Below are 20,550 nucleotides of genomic sequence, written 5' to 3'. Positions count from 1 at the left end.
GGGTGAAAATTGTTTGTTTAAAAACGTTTAACCCAGTAAAAAGAAGCATTGAACATTGTTCGACGTCACGCCCCAAAAAATACAATCAACACCCGGGCCCGATGTGGCTCGATGATGTCGTGAAGAATAACAAACAATATCACACATAATTGATCACTTGATACTCGTATTTGTCACCCATGTATCGACAGTTATGAAATTCTATCACCGTGGTAACACTCAGTGGCCGACCGTTGAAATTTGCTTAAACGTGTTAATTGGCGAAATCATCCCCCAGACAGCTGTGGCTGGAGCACAGCCACGCTCAATCTCCATTTATGCTTGTCATTCGTGTTGGAGAGTCTCCTCATCATCAGGTAGTGTGTCTCCCAAGCTGACCAGTGTAACATGAGTTCAAAGTACAAGTACAACGGGAGGCACCCAGAAGGAGCATGACACCACACCTGACGTCAGCTTGAACTCCCAGCACCGTTTGATCGTTCAAAGTCCAACCCCAAAAATCACGTGCAGAAAGAAGGTGTTCTCTATCTCCGGACATCTGCACATCAAAACACAGCGAACCAAGCGTATCACGGTAGCCTTGTAAGACGTTCAGTGAATGCATCAAATTCCCTGGGGGGAATCACCACAAACTAGTCCGAATTCGACATCCGTCCGTTTATCTAAGGAAGGCGCGATAGTAGCACATCACGATATCAGCAGCCGCCCACTGCTATCAGCAGCGAATGATACAGGAACACCCCAAAACAAGAACCAATTAAATGAAGAATCTAAGGAATCTCAACAGTTGAGGCGGTATACCTTGTACACTCCAAGGGGAAAGAAAAACAACACCCCAAAGATCGTAAACCGATCAGAGTTTATGAGTTTCTATGAATGAAACGTGAGAAAAACACGGGCTATAAAAATAGGCCTTTTTTCTTGAAGACAGCAGAGATCACACACGATTCCGTGTGCGTGGGTAGTAGGGACCAAACCACCACCAAACGTTTTACAAACATCCGGCAAAAGACCACCACATCGGGGTTCTCTCCGCTGTTCCGCGGATGATGGCCTAGAATGGAAGTAGATCGCGACGGCCACACAATGATATTTTCGTTTGATTCTCTTTTAAGTAGGTAATAATGGGAGGGTAAACATATATTAAAAATGGTAAAGCCGCATAGCTGTGGAATGATTCAGGGAGCGTTCGGTTGATGCTCCAGCCCACAAGAAACCCGATCTGTCGATAGAAGAAGGACGCCAGAAATGAAGTCATCCCAGCAGCAAGGATATGAATCACGTTTTTGGAGAGTGAACTCTCGGTGCGGATACTGTGGGAATTGCCAAGCAATGCGGAAAGAGGATGTAAAAAAGCAACTACAAGTAAAAAGAGATTGAATAGACACATGATGGATCTATTTGGGGGCAAAACGACCCATTGGAGAGGTGCCTTACAGCTAGTTGTCAAGTATCCACATCAAATATTCCAATCAAATCCAATATCCATTATCATAACTGGCCTAACTGATAAAGCTCGCTTGCTCTACCCTCGTGGCTCGAAGTCTTAATTATTTCACCACCTCATGAAACCACCCGACACTACACCTGCTGAAGATGTCTTCCAACGGCCCTATCGGGCCTCCTAAATGACGTTATCCCAATTTTGGGGTCGTTTTCTATTTTTCCCACCAACTACGCTTACCTTAATAGTGGGCCACCAACCACCCCAGTCTGATCTTGATTTGGGTTGAAGATCAAACAGAAAGCCCGATACTTCTTTCGGAAGATGTGACACTATGCACGGAACACTTCACCAAACGAAAAGAGAGAAAATTACGCCTGCGACGCGAGCGGTGGTTGGATACTTCCGTTCACACGTGTGGTAGCGGTCCACCCCCTGGCGCAGAAGGGCGCGTCATGCGTATAAACACCCTCCCCCCCACCAATCACACGACGCGGTCGCGGTCTGCACGGAAATTGCATTGCCCCGAATGTGTTTGCGAGCGCGAAACCACCCGAATGCCGAGAAACCAATCCTTCACGCCGCCGCTCGTCGGTCGGATTCGTCGGTCCGATTCGGACCGTTCACGTCATCGTCGTTATCCAAAGCGCGTGTCTCTTTCGCGCGTTCGCGCGGTTCCGCGAGGTAATTACGCGCACAAGAGTTCCGTCGCCGTCGCACGGGACGTACTCGCGCAACGGAACGCGATGCGATAAAAAGCTTTCGCCCGGACCCGAACGCCGTCAGTCACGATCGTTTAACGAGAGCGTACGCTACCCGCGGTACACAAGCTAAAAAGAAGGTCCTCTCGAGCCAGTACTAACGAGTTGGCCACAGAGTGCAGTAACGAACAGAAGAAACGGGTCGCAGATACAAGCGAAAAAAAAACCAGGCATCAAGCAAATCGTAAGGAACCTGCGGGGAAGGATCGCGTTTGTAGTTTCAGTGTGGTGCACAGCGGTGTATATCTTTAACAAGGTGTGACACAAGCGTCAAATCAAACGAAGTGTGCAAAATTTATGCAAACACACACACACCCGGTGGTTGAGTTGATAAAGAGTTCAAACACCGCCAAGTACGTCAGACGACACGAAGATTACATCCTTAGTGAAGCTGTGAAGATTTAACACCTAAAATTAAAGTTGGTGAAGCAAACAGACACATCAGTGAATATCAAATTGGTGAAAAGTGCAAGGACATTCAAAATTTGTCTGCCAAAAAAATTGAACAAAAACAGTGCCACACAATGAATACGGAAGAGTTTCGCAAGTACGGCAAACAGATGATCGACTACATCTGCGAGTACGGGCAGACGATAGACGAACGGGACGTCGCCCCGACGGTCGATCCGGGATTTCTACGCAAATTGCTACCAGGTACGCTTATTTCTTACCCCTCCCCTTCGATCCCTTCGCAAGACAATTCTTCTTCCCCCCCGTTTATCCTCTTGTGCAAATTATCACCCGCCCCCTTAGTTCTTGTTAGTGTGCTGTGTGCTTGGGGTGTGATGTCTTAACAAGCGTACGCCCCAGCTTCCGTCAGCAGAAGCTCCGCGACTGTACGAACGATGAGATCCATGTCAATAGACAGCACGCTCAATTAACAACTCTCTCGCCCAGAGTTTCGATGGCGAGTTTCGTAATTTTGTGACGGCAATTGAATAATTACTACCTGCCTGTCTTACACTGATGGATGGGATGTAATTTTGAAGTGTGAGCTGATTGCTCATAGGAGAGATATGTTGTTGAAGTGCCGATTTGCCAACTTAGCAACAATCATGAACATGAACATTGTACACATGAACAGATTGATACTACTCCCTACTATTGTATATTGTCCATTTTCTTTGACTTCTACCGAAACATGTGATTGTGTGTTTTTTCTTTGCAAACTTTTACACCCATTGACCCGATATGGCCTCCTGGCTCAACGTACCGTGACTCCAACAGACAGGGACGTCTGACGATGACGTGCAAGCGCTCCTCGTCTACTGGCCGTTGTCGCATGGGATAAGATTAACCCATTCATGGTAATCCGTTTTAAAAGTAAGCAAAGGCCTAAAGCCCGCTCTGTCAACAACAACGCCCGCGCCCAAAGGGGGCTCGAGCTGTCTCTATTTTAGCGGTCACGTTTCACCATCCGCCGGGGCACGCGTGTGATCCAAGTGCTGTGTCGATGTGAATCATCCTTCGTGTGTGTAAACGAAACCAACCTTGAGCAATTTTTAAAACAGATCCTTTACCGAACGAACTGTTCCGACCGATCGTGTGTTTGTGACGTATGTGCCGAAAGTGACACCCTGTCCCGCAACAGGAAATGTGTGTACTTCCTTTCATGTCTGCAATAACACAGCACACCAAAAAAAAAATCGGTCATACTGTTAAAAATAACACACACTTGCACACCGGGACACACATTGCGTTTACATCGCGTTTACAAAATGCCGACAAATTGGTGCGGTGAAACAGCAAGAATCAATTTTCAAACGGCCGGACTCCGCTCTGTGTTTGCTTGCTTGTGCTGTGCTAGACATGAAGACCCCCCCCAGGTCACCGGTTAAGGGCGGTTTTGTACCGGCGGGTAATCGGCAACGGATCGGTAAGCTAACGGATTACATCAGGCTACTGCTCAATAGTTTATTGATTTAACGCTTCACGGTGCTAAACGCTGACAAGCTTCCGAAGCAGTTTAGTGAATGAATTAGGGGCCGAGACAGCAGGGCGGGGATATCTCCGCCACTCGATCACTTGATTGAAGCATGCTCCGCTGTGTTGCGGCTGGGAAATGTCCCGGATGTCTTGTGCTTCGGGGATTCACACGGCCCCCGTAGCCGGCGCGCTGATGTTAACTTGAAAATTAAATATTTAAAATAGAACCAGCACAAGATGAAAGGAGTTCATGTGTGTCCAATTTGCAGACCAGAATTTATCAACAATTTTCCTTGATAGCCGCACTTTAGGGCAAACTTGTTGTCAAGAGTTTCGATGAGAAGATCTAGAATGATTCACCGCGTGCTACTTACTCTTTTGAACACCACTCAAATCATTTCTTTTTGATAAGGTAGTGTGAAAAAGAATGTCCAAATTAACACAATTTCCAAGAGAAAAGGGAACTGTTAAACACCTCCACCCAAGGTGTAATCAAAATTGCGCATCAATGCACCAAGCGGTTGCAGAATCGAAATAGCGTCTCAGTTACTCAACACGCGGTTGCCAATATACATAAACCGAGGGGGTAAAACGCTGAAAAACAAGCAGTAAGGTGGCCGACATCCAACAAAAGCACAATGGGTAGCATTAACAGACCTCCAAAGGGTGCAGATTAATGCATCGAAACCATGACCAGTCGCTCAATATCCGCACCTCACGCTTGTGTTCCTCTCTCGAGCAGCTAAAATTACAAACCCGATCCGAGATCGGGAGAATAAACATACAATAAACGACCAGCTACTAACCGAAACACTATTACCGTGGCCGATGGCCGGTGCGTGCGTGAATTCACGTTCGTGCTGGTTTGTGCACCGTTTTCCCTCCTCCTCCTCTCGCTCTCTCTCTCCAACAGAGGAAGCGCCACAGAAGGGCGAAGACTTCAAGCGTATGCTCGATGACGTCGAGACGAAGATCATGCCCAATATGGTGCACTGGAACCATCCGCGCTTTTTCGCCTACTTTCCGGCCGGCAACTCCTATCCTTCGATCCTCGGCGACATGCTCAGCAGTGCCATCGGGTCAATTGGCTTCTCATGGGTAAGTTTGTAGTTAAAACTGTAATCCATCATGTCCCAGTTGCGTCAAACATGCGGGGCAAATATTTACCTTGCTCTTCCGAGCTGCTCTTTCTCGTCGGTTCATTCATCTCACTTGTTTGCTGCTCGCGCTTTCTTTCCCTCTCTCTCTCCAGGCATCCAGTCCGGCCGCCACCGAGCTGGAAACGATCGTCCTCGATTGGTACGCGAAGGCACTCGATCTGCCGTGCTTCTTCCGCAGCGACGCCAAGGGTTCGAAGGGCGGTGGCGTACTGCAAGGATCCGCGTCCGAGTGTGCGCTCGTGTGCATGATGGCGGCACGGGCCCGCGCCATCAAGGAGCTGAAGGGCAACCATCACGACGTGCACGACAGCGTCTATCTGCCGCAGCTGGTCGCGTACTCCTCCAAGGAGGCACACTCGTCGATCGAGAAGGCGGCCAAGATGGCGATCGTGAAGCTGCGCGCACTGGACACCGACAGTCGGGGCGTGTTCCGGGGCGATACGCTCCGCCAGGCCATCCAGGAGGATCTCGCCCAGGGCCTGACGCCGTGCTTTGTCGTCGCCACCGTCGGCACCACGTCGGCCTGCGTCTTTGACAATCTGGTCGAGATTGGGCAGGTGTGCCGGGAGGTGCGCAGCATCTGGTTCCACGTGGATGGTGCTTACGCGGGCAATTCCTTCATCCTGCCCGAGATGCGCCGCTTTAAGGAGGGGCTGGAGTATGCGGATTCGTTCAATACAAATCCAAACAAGCTGCTGCTCACCAACTTTGACTGCTCGGCGATGTGGGTGAAGGATGTAAAGCTGCTCACGACAGCGCTGGCCGTTGATCCGCTCTATCTGCAGCATGAACATAGCAGTGCGATTGATTACCGGCACTACGGAATTCCGCTCAGCCGACGCTTCCGTGCGCTGAAGCTGTGGTTTGTGTTCCGCTCGTACGGCATCGTTGGGCTGCAGAAGTATATTCGCAACCACATTGCGCTGGCGAAACGGTTCGAGACGCTGGTGAACTCCGACGATCGCTTCGAGGTGCGCAACGACGTCAACCTTGGGCTTGTCTGCTTCCGACTCAAGTAAGATACTTTAGTTAAGTGGTAAATGAGCATCCTTTCCTAATGCATTGTTGTGTTGTCTCTGCAGACAGCAAGATCGAATCAATCGGGACCTACTGGCAAGGATCAACCAGTCGGGCAAATTCCACATGACCCCGGCAATGGTACGAGGCAAATACATCATTCGTTTCTGTGTCACCTACGAACACGCCACCGAGGAGCATATAGGTAAGGTTTGGAGCACAGGGAAGGGCCCCTTACGATAGTAGCAACACGCGTCGGGGCCAGGTAGTACATCTCGTAAGTTCGCAATGAAGCGATGCCGCTTCCGAATCGTTGCGTACGCATTAGCATAATGGTGCGGTATCGATTTTCCCTCCAACCCCTTGGTTTGCGATAAGCGAATGTACACACAGGGCACGACGCGGCATGATGCAATCGTACTGAAAGGATGTTATCAGCAAACGTGACACCCTTTACGATAGCACGATTGAGGAAGTTGTCCCGTACTATTTGGTGGGGTAATAAATATTCATCGCACCCCTATCCACATTTTCAACAGATTACGCATGGGAGGAAATTAAAAACTACGCCGAAGAGACGCTGGCCGCCGAATGTCCGGAAGAGGTGCAGGAGCAAGCACTGCCGGCGACGAAAAAACCGCCCAAGAAGCTTACCCGCAGCATGTCCACGCGCTTCTCCTTCACGCGCAGCGTTTCGCGCGAAATCTTCGAACGACAAAACAGTCGGTAAGTCTCGATTTGTGGTTGTTGAAAGCCCCGTTCCAGTCTGAAGTAGCAAGCAAATTGATAAATTAACAGTCCCCATTTGCCCTGTTTCACCAGCTCTCAGCTTACGGATGGCTGCACACCGATCGTCATCGTTGATACCGACGACATCCTGGAGAGTTTGCAGCGCGCCTCGCGGATGAACGGTGAGCGAAGTTCGAACGACACGTACGACACCGACAGCACGGAGGAGGCCAGCAATTGACTAAGCCGAGGCAACTCCCGCAACTCCTCCCCGTCCTCCTCGTCGTCTTCCTCCTCCTCGACCGCCAATGAGTCTCCGGAAGGGGAGGAAACGGAGGGAAGCACAGGATCGACGATCGCTCGTTGCAATTCGATCAAGCGATCCTGCGGCAAAGACAACGGATACAGTCGGCTGCAGCAGCAGCAGCAGCAGCAGCACCGTCAGGACAGCCACGCGCAGGAAGCGGAATCGAGACCGACCAAGTCGAAAAGTTGCTCGAATATTAAGCAGTTGTGATAAGGCCCGCTTCGACGCAAATACGTGGCTACGCCCGCTCCCGGCGCGCCATCGGCTTTTTTAGCAAGCATTTATCTTTAATCGCTGTTAGAAGCAAGACCCACGCAAGTACGTCGTACCGACTGAGAAACAAAAATGTATTATTTATTGATAATGTGAAACAAACAAACAAAAACCAAGCGCTATTATAGCCAGGAAGTAGCATAGAATCTTCCCCCTAGGTGCAGGAGGGCTTAGTTATGTAAGTTTTGTTTTCCTTCCTGACCATGACACTAAAATCATTTTAAAAACTTGTGTGCCCCATTGTGGCACGTGTATAATGTTAAGGCTTTGTATAGTTGCACGAGCAAACTGCGTAAAAATAAATTGTCCCATGTCTGAACTAACCGTGTCGCTTGCTGCTTCAAGGGTTTATTGTTTACGTTGCCGGATGGGTGCGAAGAGCGTGCCGGTATGAACGAATCCAGCTGCAGTTTGCTTCCAATTGGACACGGAAATCGTGTTGCAATCCACTTTACACATTATTCACAGCACCGTGAGCAATTTAAAACGATTTAAAGAAGACTTTAAATGGAACTTTTCATCACATTTTGAGAACGAAACCAGAACCACTGCATCATCATTTGATGTAGGAATAATGGCCATTAATACCCTTAAACAATGTTTATCGTACAGAAAATCATCAGAACATACCTGTAGCAGTGTTTCTGATTCACGAAATGGAATAATTCACATTTATTTCTACTTTCGCACAATCGTTGCTCCTAGAACCACGAACATGCTCGATTTCAAAACAAACAATTTATGCCCCACAACTGACAGCTGTCAAGCCGTGTCACACTGGGCTCAACGAAGGTAGACTTGGACAACATTTTAAATGTTTCGTTAACTTTTCGTTCAGATCGGTTTTCTTCATTTCACGATCTTTTTTAATTAAATTTCCTTAACGGTTTAGAAGATATTGCTATATTGTCGCTAAAAACATTATGTTTTAACAGATTTCAATATCTATATAAAAAATAAAACAAAGTCCTAAGTAAAATCTCAAAACAAAGGTAAAGCACAGCAGCTAGTATGCATTAGGCAGATGGTACAAAATTCATACGCATGTTATCTTAATTGCCCAATAAACCTTGAACGAAAAAAAAAACTTACACAAAAAAGTTGCATAATGCTGCAATGGTATCATAGAAAACTGCTTTAAATTCACCAACCATGCTGGCACGAGCATAGAGTTCCCTCTTGGCTTACCGATGTTGCCGTACAAAGCAAATCGGGTCCTTTAAAATGTAACACTCACCACCACCACGCTCTATATATACGTGCCTTTTAACTGACTGACTCCATATCATTACGGAAGCTGACTGAGAAGCAGATGGGCGCATCAGCCACAGGTAGCCGATCACTGGGGGTAGCGTAATTCGTACCGGTGAAGCTAACTGTCGAGCACGCGTTTTTTTTTTGCAGCCAAGCTGCAGGTGGTGGTCGCCATTGAGTGTTGTAAATAGTAGTTCTTATAAAAGCAGGATCCAAATCCTTAGAAAATTCAATTGATCTCACTTGCTATCGCTAAACCATTCCTCACTAAGGCCACCATTCTGTTCTGCTCCACTATGAAAGAGTGTTTTGTGTGTTCGCGTACCGTACTGGTGCTAGTCATTGTGATCGTCTCCGTACACCGACCCCACCATCCTAACGCACTGGAACTTCTCGGTGCGGCAGATTCTCTGCAGCCAAGAGCAGCGACGAGCGCGAATGTGACCGAAAGTGAAAGTGGTATGTATGAGCGGCGGGTCCGTCTCCATTAGCATTACGGAGCAATTTACGGAGCAGACGCAGCCCGCACACGCATGGGCTGTTACACACATTAGAAGAAGGCGAAGTGATCCACCCAGGCAATCGATAGTAAACGATCATGTTCGGTGTTTGCTTATTGCAGTTCATCCGCCACCGGCAGCAACCGTTGCCGAGGAACGTTCCACCCCGGAAGAGACCGGCAATGAAGCGCACCATCGGCAAAAGCGGCTCGTGTCGGCCGGTGAGTACGAGAAGACGGCTCAGTACTGGAACATTGGGGCGCAGCTGAAGCTGAAGGAGCACCTGATGCGACAGCCGAACCGTAATATTGCTAAAAATGTGGTCTTCTTCCTCGGTGACGGTATGTCGATACCGACGCTCGCGGCCAGTCGTATGTATCTCGGGCAGCAGCAAGGTCATACGGGCGAGGAAAGCCAGCTGTCGTTCGAAGAGTTTCCCGACGTTGGTCTGGTGAAGGTAAGCTGGTGTGCGGTTGATGTGGGCGAATGTAACTGCAACAGTGCATTAGCATTTACAACACTTTTGCTTACATAAATCAACAAAATCACGTCGATTGAACGTGACAATATGGGGAAAATTAAACGTTGATCGCCACCAACCTGACTGGATCATTATTTGATCGTCGGTTTTCGTTCTCTTTCTAGACCTACTGTGTGGATAAACAGGTAGCCGATTCTGCCTGCACCTCGACGGCTTATCTGTGCGGCGTCAAGGCTAACTATGCAACGCTCGGTGTAACGGCTGCCGTCAACTATGGTAACTGTGCCGCTAGCAATGATCCCCGCAACCAGGTCGAATCGATCATGGCCTGGGCTCAGGCAGCGGGCAAAGCAACCGGAATCGTTACCACCACCCGTGTAACGCACGCCAGCCCTGCCGGCGCCTACGCCCATACCTCGAACCGTGACTGGGAATGTGATGCCGATATTGTGCGCTCGGGTGGCGATCCGGCTCAATGTCCCGATATCGCCACGCAGCTGATTTACGGCGACACGGGCAAACAGTTTCGCGTTATCCTTGGTGGTGGTCGTCGCAAGTTCCTGCCGCGTACGATGAAAGACGAGGAAGGTATCCGCGGGCAGCGAATGGATGGTGCTAATCTGATTTCCCAGTGGTACTATGGTAAACCGCTCGGCACGGCACGGTACGTGTCGAACCGGCAGGAGCTGATGGCGCTCAACTTTACCGAGGTGGACTACTTGCTCGGCCTGTTCGCGGCGGACCATCTGAAGTTTCATCTCGATGCCCGCCCCGACTTGGATCCAACGTTGGGCGATCTGACGTACGCCGCGATACGAACGCTGGAGAAGTACCCCGAGGGCTACGTGCTGTTTGTGGAGGGTGGCAAAATTGATCTGGCCCATCACTTCACCAAGGCACGTAAATCGCTCGACGAGACGGTACAGCTGTCGGAGGCGGTGCAGGTAGCGCGGCAGCTCACCACGCAGGACGATACGCTGCTCGTCGTGACGGCGGACCATTCGCACACGATGACACTGTCGGGGTACGCGACACGTGGGAACGACATTCTTGGCCTGAACAGCCAGATCAGCGACGGGGATAGGAAACCGTACACGACGCTAGCGTACGCGAACGGACCGGGCGGGCCGGTGCCGGGCCCGAAGGGCCAGCGGCCAAACATTACCGAGTCGATGATAAAGGACCGAGACTTCCAATTTCCGAAGGTGGTGCCGATGAAGTACGAAACGCACGGTGGCGACGATGTGGCACTGTTCGCGTACGGACCGTGGTCGCATCTGTTCGGTGGAATGTATGAGCAAAATGTTATACCACACCTGATAGGGTACGCGGCGTGCATCGGGAACGGGGAGCACGCGTGTTCGACGGTTGGCAGTTTGTAAACAGTTGGGCTTCGCGGTCGCTTTTTTTTAATCTGTCGTGTTGTATTGTTGTGTGTTTGTAAATAAAATTCCTTTGTGTTTTTAAGTTATGCTACGGAATAAGAGACGCTACAATGTTTGTTTGTTTGCTGTAAAGGTTTAGGAAAGAAAACGAATAAATGTTTTGGCGGGAAGTGGTTAGATCAGACGATAGAGCGTCTGGCAAGAACCTGCACTTCCCCATTTACGGCACGTACAAATAAAATTAGGGTGACTCGGTGGGAATTTGGTTAGGTGCTGAAGCTAGTTTAAGCTCTGGAAATGATTAGATTCTCATCGGAACCGTTCCTCCGTAGCAATGACCGACTTGACATGTTTAGCCAAGCAACATTATTGTTATTGTTGTGTGAATATGATTTCAGTGCGTTTTATCTCAATTTTACACTCAAATGACTTACGTGCAGTAAATTTATATTAACACATTTTATAATAAGACTTTTACTCTTTTACAACACAACTAGAAGCTTATACAGCTTAAAAAACACCAAAATGAGTTCAATCGAACCAACTCATTGCTTACTTTTCGATTTCAGGAATTTCAGGCTCTTCAAAAACACAACCGATGCAAGAAAATATTTTACGGCCGCTTTCCTGTCAAGCAAACCACCAGCCCGTGTTTCGTTAAATCTGGTGACATCTTCGTTAAAACCCTGCGTTTGACATACCGACGATCGGCGCTAAAACCGCGTGTCTGCAATTTGCGGTGATTTCCATTCGTGCTGCTATTCGCAATTTCTTTTTACCGGCCGGGAAATACGTATAATTCGGCGCATCGGCTGCGACTCGCCACCCGCAGCTGTCGTCACGCTAGCGAAAGAAAGTGTCTTTGCCGGTGCATTTGCTGCCGTAATTTGAAGTGCGTGTGTGTGCTGTGCGCGTGTGATTTTTGCGGAAGCGGCTCCTTAGTTCATCCGTGCTGCTGCATCCCTCCCGTGTAATATCCGCCCCGAACAACATGGATACCGTCAAGATAAGCGAGCTGCTTCGTGCCACCATCGACCCAGCTCAGCGATTGCAGGCCGAGGAGCAGCTGAATCAGGTGATAATAATGGTCCCCCCCCCACCCCCACCCCCAAAACAATCTTCCGCCGGAACAGAGCATGCACACGCCACGCGACACCCCCGTGTGCCCCGGCCCGGCTGCGGTGAAGGGATCTGGAAAATTCGTCGGATGAGCGCACACACACACTCACACCTATTGGTGTGACGCGAGCGGTGTGCGGCGACGTGGACCAGGGTGACGGGCGGTCGGCCGGCGTGTGTGGGATAGGGCGAGAAGACCGCATTGAGTGTGGTGGAAAATATTGACATGCGAGAGACACTGGAGCGCCCGTTCCAGTGGCAATTACCCCGAGGAATCATTTCAGCATCGCCAGCAAACGCGAACATGAGCTCCGATGGAAGCGAAGTTCGTTGTCCTTGCTGTAAACAAATTGCACAATAATGTATTATCAAGGATTACCCTTGAAACACGGGGCACACAGCAAAAGGGTCTGTTCCCGGTGCCGTGCATAACTGACTCACTGAGAGCGGAGGGAAGGAAGGTGTGTTTGTAGAAGTATAGCGCTCCGCCTCGGCACATCATTGCCACCCACCGGGCAAGGGCATCGAGACCTTGCCGCCTACCTGTGGATGCAAGAACGAATTCATTGACCAAACACTTAAACCTCGCCCCATAGCACGGAACTGGATGTTGCCATTACAACGGGCTCGGGGTAAAATAAGTCCACCGTTTTCGAGCTCCAATACATTGTAGAGGAGAGGTGATGAATTTGGCTAGCTAGAACTTGTATTTCTTGACAAGTTGTACGGTATTGTACGTTCAGCAGATGGATTGAATTAATTAGATCGTCTGCGCGAACACCGCGATAGAACAATGAATAGCGCTCCGTAGCTCTCGTCTCTGTCTCGTGAGAATGCGAATCACACACAGACACACACAACACACATTCCAGCATGATTCATTCGCTCGGATCAGAATAACTGCCCTTGTGGAATGGTTCCTAGAGCAGAAGCAATTAAACCGCGCTAGATAGTTTTGATTAATTTAATTGATCTTTCGGTGAATAAGGAGTAGTAAAACTGAATTCATCAACCTTGTGGAAAAAAAACACCGTTTGCCTGCGCTTACTTCACCCGAAAATGGGTCAGCATTGCCTTGACTCTCTAGCTTTTTCGGTTGGTTTCAAGTTTCAGCCCATCGGCGGTTGCTATGGGGAGGGAATGATGTGCATTATCACAGGGGCCCCAAGGTAGTGTAAACATTGCCCGAAAATAAATTTCCACCATTTCGGAAGCAAGCGAGAACGGTGGGTCGATTTCATTTGCATAAAAGCGGGCTGTTAAACATAAATTGTAGCGCCCGCTGGTGCGTTGAATCTGCTAACCGATTGCGTGGCGAAGATGGGTACGGTAACGGTAGCAGCACCGGGAAAATGCGATACAATGACATCCCACCGGATGTCGATTTTTATGATCCGATCCACTCACGTGGTTCCCTTACAGACGCTAAACATCGATCGGAGAGTTGAAGGGAAGTGGAAGGGGAACGCATTATAAATTTCAAATTTTGATCACGCCGCGCCGGCGGGTGTATGCGTATTCCACTATCAGCGTGCCGGCGGTTGCTGAAATTAGCATGTTGACTCATGTTGCGGTTTATTTCTTTCTTTCTTCCCCCACGCGCGCATGTGCGAAATGACACCTACACACACACACACACACACACACACACACAGGTACACAAGATCATCGGCTTCCTGCCCACCCTGATGCAGGTGATCATGCAGAATGAGCTGGAGATTCCGGTCCGGCTGGCGGGTGCGATCTACATGAAGAACCTGATCAACAGCAGCTGGCAGGACCGGGAGGCGGAGGGCGGCAATCCGATCCCGTTCGCGATCCACGAGCAGGACCGGGCCATGATCCGGGACACGATCGTGGAGGCGATCGTGCACGTGCCGGCGGAGGTGATCAAGGTGCAGCTGTGCTTCTGCCTGAGCCACATCATCAAGAACGACTTTCCGGGCCGGTGGACGCAGGTGGTGGACAAGGTGAGCCTGTGCCTGCAGAACAGCGACCCGAACGCGTGGCACGGTGCGCTGCTGTGCATGTACCAGCTGGTGAAGCACTACGAGTACAAGAAGTCGGCCGAGCGGGGCCCGCTGACCGAGGCGATGAATCTGCTGCTGCCCCAGATCTACACGATCATGATGAGCGTGATCAACGAGCCCTCCGAGCAGAGCGTGCTGCTGCAGAAGCAGATACTGAAGATTTTCTACGCGCTCACGCAGTACTCGCTGCCGCTGGAGGTCATCACGAAGGAGGTGTTCGCGTGCTGGATGGAAATCTGCCGCCAGATACTGGAGCGCCCCGCGCCCGACTCGGCCCACATGGAGGAGGAGGAGCGGCCGCAGCTGCCCGCGTGGAAGACGAAGAAGTGGGCCTCGCACATCATACTGCGCATGTTCGAGCGGTACGGCAGCCCGGGCAACGTCATCTCGAAGGAGTACAAAGAGTTCTCCACCTGGTTCCTGCAGACGTTCACCAGCGGGCTGCTGATGGTGCTGCTGAAGATACTGGACCAGTACCGGAACAAGATCTACGTGTCGCCGCGCGTCATGACCAACACGCTCGACTACATCAAGACGGCGGTGTCGCACGCGTTCTCGTGGAAGATGCTGAAGCCGCACATTATGGAAATCATACGGGACGTCATCTTCCCGCTGATGTCGTACACGGACGCGGACGAGGAGCTGTGGGAGAGCGACCCGATCGAGTACATTCGTAAGAAGTTCGACGTGTTCGATGACTTCGTGTCGCCGGTACAGTCGGCGGAAACGCTGCTGCACAACTGCTGCAAGACGCGCAAGGGCATCCTCACGCAGGTGATGCAGATCATCATGCAAATCATCAACACGCCCGGGCTGGACCACAAGGAGAAGGACGGTGCGCTGCATATGGTCGGCTCGCTGGCGGAGGTGCTGCTGCGGAAGAAGATTTTCAAGGAGCAGGTCGAGCAGCTGCTGATGCAGTACGTCTTTCCGGAGTTTGCCAGCCCGCACGGGCATCTGCGGGCGCGGGCCTGCTGGGTGATGCACTACTTTAGCGACATCAAGCTGAAGAACCCGCAGGTGCTGGAGCAGATCATGCGCTACCTGAGCAACGCGCTGCTCACGGACAAGGATCTGCCGGTGAAGGTGGAGGCGGCCATGTCGATGCAGATGTTCCTGATCTCGCAGGAGGAAGCGGCCCCGTTCCTGGAGAGCCAGATCAAGGACATTACGATGGAGCTGCTGCGCATCATCCGCGAGACGGAGAACGAGGAGCTGACCTCGGTGCTGCAGAAGATCGTCTGCACCTACTCGGACCAGCTGCCGCCGATAGCGCTCGACATCTGTCAGCATCTGGCCACCACGTTCAGCCAGGTGCTCGAGTCGGACGATACCGGGGACGAGAAGGCAATTACGGCGATGGGACTGCTGAGCACGATGGAGACGCTGCTGGCGGTGATGGAGGAGCATCCGCAGGTGCTGGCCGCCCTCCACCCGATCGTGCTGCAGGTGATCGGGCACGTGCTGCAGCAGAACGTGTTCGAGTTTTACGAGGAAGCGTTCGGGCTGGTGTGCGATCTGACGTCCAAGAGCATCTCGCCGGACATGTGGAAGCTGTTGGAAATCATTTATGAGGTAAAGGGGGGAGCTTTTTTTGTCAAGTGATCATGGTTCGGAAACTAATTGGTTTTGTCGCTCTATTTCCACAGCTTTTCCAGAAGAATGGAGCGGAATACTTTGTCGACATGATGCCAGCACTGCACAACTACATTACCGTCGATACGCCCGCTTTCCTGTCGAACCAGAACCACGTGATCGCGATGTACAACATGTGCAAGTCGGTAAGAGTGTAGTTTGCTTATGTTTATGAACATAGTTAAAACATCCGGGGGATATAATAAATGGTAAAATTGTTCATATTAAACAGGTCCTCACCAGCAACGCCACGGAGGAGTCGGAGTGTAGTGCAGCCAAATTGCTAGAAGTCATCATCCTACAGTGCAAGGGACATATTGACGATTTCATACCGAGCTTTGTGGAGCTGGCACTGATGCGACTGACGAGGGAGGTGAAAACGTCCGAGCTGCGAACGATGTGCTTACAGGTTGGTTGGAATTATTCGAAAGTGTTGTGATATACATGATTTTCCAGGGGTTTTCATAGTTGTGGGACACTTCCTTGACTCTTTGTGATAGGAAGTGAACTTCATATGTTGGAATTTGGACGCTATAATACCCGTTTTGGGCAAGCTCCTTAAAATTCCTATTGGATTTGTCCAACAGGATGATAGAGTCCAATTCCCATAAATTAAATCACGTAAGAAAGAGTCAATTAAGTAATACAGCTAGGAGTACTCCTGGAAAACCCTATAAACCCTTTAATAATGGTAATCTTTCCTTTCCATTACACAGGTGGTTATTGCAGCGATCTACTACAATCCTTCCCTGTTGTTAGACATTTTGGAAAAGATCCCAATTCCGGTGCCCGATTCTTCGATTACGGCTCACTTCATCCGACAGTGGCTGCACGATTACGATTGTTTCCTTGGGTAAGTTACTACTTATAATTCCATCGTCCTTTTTTATGCCAAACTAACACCTCATTTTGCACTCAAAACACTTTGCAGCATTCACGATCGTAAGCTGTGCATTATCGGGCTGTGCACGTTGCTGTCGCTGGGCGAACGCAAACCGACCGTGCTGAGCGAGCTGCCGGACAAAATCATTCCCACGATGCTGATGATTTTCGACGGCCTGAAGCGTGCCTATGCTGCCCGCGCCTCCGAGGGCGAGGAGGAGGAGAGCGAGGACGAAAGCGAAGACCTCGAGGATGGGCTGTCGAGCGACGAGGACGATGTGGATGAGATGAGCCCGTACTTGAAGAACATGCAGAAGATGGTGCAGGAACGGGGGGCCGAGGCCGGGTTTGAAATTTCTGCCTCGATTCAGGTGCGTGCGAAGAAGGAAGCAGGGCTATTCTCATGTTTTAAGGGAAGTTTCATGGAAAATGGTTTGTCTTTTTGATGACTATAGGATGCCGATTCGGACGAAGACGAGGACGACGATGACGATGATGATGACGATGCGGATGAAATCGATGAAACAGCGCTGGAAAGCTACACAACGCCGCTGGACGATGAGGAAAACCCGAACGCGGTCGATGAGTACATTCTTTTCCAGGACGTTATGAACAGTAAGTTGCTTTTGCTCGAAGGCGCTATGCTTTGTGAGAACGGTGTGGTGTTATGCTTCTGCTTTATCCTTTCGTAGATCTCCCCAACACGGATCCGACCTGGTATACGATGCTTACCAGAAATTTGAACGCATCCGAGCGAAAGAACCTGCAAGAGGTGCTCGTGCTGGCAAACCAGAAGAAGGAAACGAAGCGTTCGAAAGAGATTGAAAAGAGCGGTGGTAAGTGAGATATGCCCCCGTTTGGAAGATCCGTGACTGTTATGCAGTAATTCCAATTGGTTTGTGTGGTTGTTTCCCCCGCAGGATATCAGTTCACGCAGCATCAGATACCGACCACCTTCAGCTTTACGGGGCAGAAGCAACAGTAATTGCCACTTCCCGCCGTTATACAGCAGAGCGACGACATGCAAAATAGCCAAATCGCCCCCGCGCCCCCCTTGCAGTGTGTAGCGGTGCGATGGCTCCATGGGACACCCTTTGGTCCTCTCGGTTGCTACACAACACGGACATCCTTAACACACAGTGCGCTTACACGCTGAACGCTAATTTAAAAAAGCCCGCCTAATTGCTACCCACGTCCCACTTTCGCTAGAGGCAAAAGTGGCAACAAAATAAAACCAACCACCTCTCTCCCAATACACGAACACCACCACTCTCTGGTTCAGAAGACGGAAGAACGATGGGTTTCGGTTCTTAGTTCGGTTCCGGTTTGTTCTCCTCCCGCTGCCGAACACGCTTTTTGATATGTAAACAACATTCTTTCCGCAAAACGTTCACGTCCTTTACACGATCGGCAACGATCATGCGTTGCCATGATCATGATCGGCGCGTATCATGGACCCCAAAGGCACTCGGGATAGATTCTGCAGGAGTTTTGTGTGTGTGTGTGTGTGCATGCATATTTTACGCTTATTTCTTCATAATCAATCATCATAGTGGTTTTTTGTTTGTTTGTTTCTTCTATTACTATTACTGTTCGCCCAGTGTTCGATTGCTTTCGATTGCTTGAATATCTTCTTAACACCGAATAAGTGTGCGTGTGTGTTTGTGTATGTGTGCGCGTAAAGAGTAAAAGGATAGAAAGAGATTAGAAGGAGAAAGAGAGTTTACAGGAGGAAAGGGAATAAAAGAGTTAGTGAAGGACTAGTTAGGTACGTTTGCCTTAGCGGCAAAAGCGCATTTAAAGGCGAGTGCACTGGAACTCATCAACAATTAAAAACGAAACAAACGACTTTAGCGCGACATGTCGCCTAAAAACTACATACAAAAAAGCTCTATTATTATAACACAGCAGCAGCAGCTAGCTCTCCGTAGCATATACGATGATGTACTAAAAAGCGTAACTGTTATTTAAATACTTGTTGAAAAAAAAATCGCAAAGCGTATATTGTCCTCCCTCCCCCTGAAACGGGGTTGATGATGGTGGTTCGTGCTTTTCTTCAGCACGCAAAATCCAACCCCGAGATCGTTTGCCCCCCCTCGTTTAAGGAAGAGAGAGAGATAGAAACGAGGGACCAAGAAACGACAATGTGTTAGTGAAAATCGAAACAGTGCGGAACAGAGACTCTCCTGGCTGGCGGGTGGGGGTGGTGGTGGTGATGCTGGGGATGACTTAGTTGTCCATCAACAACCCATACACCCCCCATCCCCCTTGGACGAGCAGCAGCTATTCCGACACAACACCCATTTTGAACAGAAGCAGTGAGGAGACGTACGCGCGGTGTCCTCGCTGCCTAGTTCTGGATCCAACTGTGATATATTTGATCCCAACTTTAACCCCCCTCCACGGTGCGTTGCGGGACAGGTCCTGTAGATAGTCCTCCATCGTGGGCCCGGGTGAGTTGTTTGGCGAGAAAAAGCTAAAAGCGAGAGCTCCATCCTACTACGCTGCGGCGCTTTATTTTGAGCTCGAGCTTGTTTAATTTTTCTCTAATTGTGTTTTGGGTGAGAGAGTGGGCGATGTTTTTTGTTTGATTTATTTGAGTGGGTGGGGAAAAAACGGGACAAGCGCGATTGTACATCGGGAAGATGGGAGAGGGGAGGTATGTGTTTGAAGAGCAGCGTTGGGAGAAGTAAAAGCAGCAAAGCTCAGCGCAAATGCAACTGTTAAGAGTTGTGAGCCTTTAAGTGTGGCACTTGCAAGAAGAGATTAGAATGCATCTTTTCAAAGTTAAAACAAACTGGCATCAAATTAAACGGGGGAAAAAAGCCAGCAAAAAGAACACATTCACACACGCGCGCGCACATAAAACGATTAATCAATTGGAGTAAAGCAAAGCTAGCACACACCCACACCCTTTGTATATCACAATGTGGGCAGATGCGTTCATTTAAAGGAAACAAAAAAGCATGTTAGTTGCATGAATACGCGATTGAAGTTATCTATTATATGAAAATTATTTCAATGCTTAAGGAAAACGGGCAAAAGTCTTAGTCGATCGGAACACACCTCAGCAGCAGCAGCAGCAAACACGCGCGCCACAAACCAGACAGACTCAACAATAAGCACACAGCTCTTACAGTAAAAAACCGCGCTCTTCTTTGTGTACAGAAAAACCACTCCGATTTCCTTTACTGAACAAGAAGGAGGAGGAAAACAAAACAATAGATAAGTACACTTTATTTGTAGGCCCCCATTTTAAAGAGCACACTGCGCCATTATTGTATGCGTGCTAAGCAACTAGCAACTAACCATTACCAAACAATAGTGACAGCAAACAAAACGGCAGGAATTAAGTGAAGAAATAGGAAAAAGAAAACAGTAAACTATAAACTCTGTTGCACGAATTGACCGAATCATTCACACGCGAAGACACAAAAACACAGAAGTGAGAAAGAAAAAGTGTGAAAGAGGGGGTAACAGGCGTAAACGTGTTATGAAAACAATTGTAAAACGAAGGCAAAATCGAACCGAAAATATGCTACAAATAAACGAAAACAAAAGGAAACGAAATAGAGAAGACAAAAAACGCGCGCTGGATGAGAAAAACAAAATATATACATATATATTGATTATAAACATGAATAAGC

At 49.4% G+C, this 20,550-nt stretch overlaps 4 protein-coding genes across 6 annotated transcripts in view; 3 read left to right on the top strand and 1 right to left on the bottom strand.

Moving 5' to 3' along the window:
* LOC1269864 (ribonuclease P protein subunit p25-like protein) overlaps nt 1-8,381 on the bottom strand; it is a 28,283-nt gene extending 19,902 nt beyond the window's left edge. The window contains exon 1 of one of the 2 annotated variants that reach the window (XM_061652940.1): nt 8,248-8,381. The gene's annotated coding sequence lies outside the window, so the exon portion shown is untranslated. Of the gene's footprint in view, nt 1-7,941; nt 8,164-8,247 lie in introns of those variants that run through there. The other variant, XM_308518.5, reaches the window with a different exon arrangement.
* LOC1269867 (aromatic-L-amino-acid decarboxylase) lies at nt 1,954-7,940 on the top strand. Of its 2 annotated transcripts, none has more exons than XM_061652938.1 (6): nt 1,954-2,859; nt 5,045-5,229; nt 5,384-6,306; nt 6,374-6,513; nt 6,848-7,034; nt 7,107-7,940. In XM_061652938.1, exons 1-6 carry the CDS (start codon nt 2,730-2,732, stop codon nt 7,276-7,278), a joined length of 1,737 nt encoding a protein of 578 aa, XP_061508922.1. In that variant the 5' UTR covers nt 1,954-2,729; the 3' UTR covers nt 7,279-7,940. The 2 variants fall into 2 exon arrangements, with proteins under 2 accessions (XP_061508922.1, XP_308521.3); XM_308521.4 differs by having other exon boundaries at nt 1,968-2,859; nt 7,131-7,940.
* A 409-nt stretch (nt 8,382-8,790) lies between the features above and the next one.
* LOC1269868 (membrane-bound alkaline phosphatase) lies at nt 8,791-11,333 on the top strand. The gene is made up of 3 exons (XM_308522.5): nt 8,791-9,330; nt 9,494-9,828; nt 10,017-11,333. Exons 1-3 carry the CDS (start codon nt 9,168-9,170, stop codon nt 11,232-11,234), a joined length of 1,716 nt encoding a protein of 571 aa, XP_308522.5. The 5' UTR covers nt 8,791-9,167; the 3' UTR covers nt 11,235-11,333.
* Nucleotides 11,334-11,911: 578 nt separating this feature from the next.
* Nucleotides 11,912-20,463, top strand: LOC1269869 (importin-7). The gene is made up of 9 exons (XM_061644554.1): nt 11,912-12,312; nt 14,012-15,961; nt 16,036-16,167; nt 16,254-16,430; nt 16,738-16,874; nt 16,953-17,274; nt 17,359-17,518; nt 17,596-17,739; nt 17,824-20,463. Exons 1-9 carry the CDS (start codon nt 12,229-12,231, stop codon nt 17,886-17,888), a joined length of 3,171 nt encoding a protein of 1,056 aa, XP_061500538.1. The 5' UTR covers nt 11,912-12,228; the 3' UTR covers nt 17,889-20,463.
* The last annotated feature ends 87 nt before the right edge of the window (nt 20,464-20,550 follow it).

The sequence above is a fragment of the Anopheles gambiae genome, chromosome 2 (genome assembly GCF_943734735.2).
Source record: "Anopheles gambiae chromosome 2, idAnoGambNW_F1_1, whole genome shotgun sequence".
NCBI lineage: Eukaryota > Metazoa > Arthropoda > Insecta > Diptera > Culicidae > Anopheles > Anopheles gambiae.
Note: the sequence above shows the minus strand (reverse complement) of the source record. Positions and strands in the feature narration are given on the sequence as shown.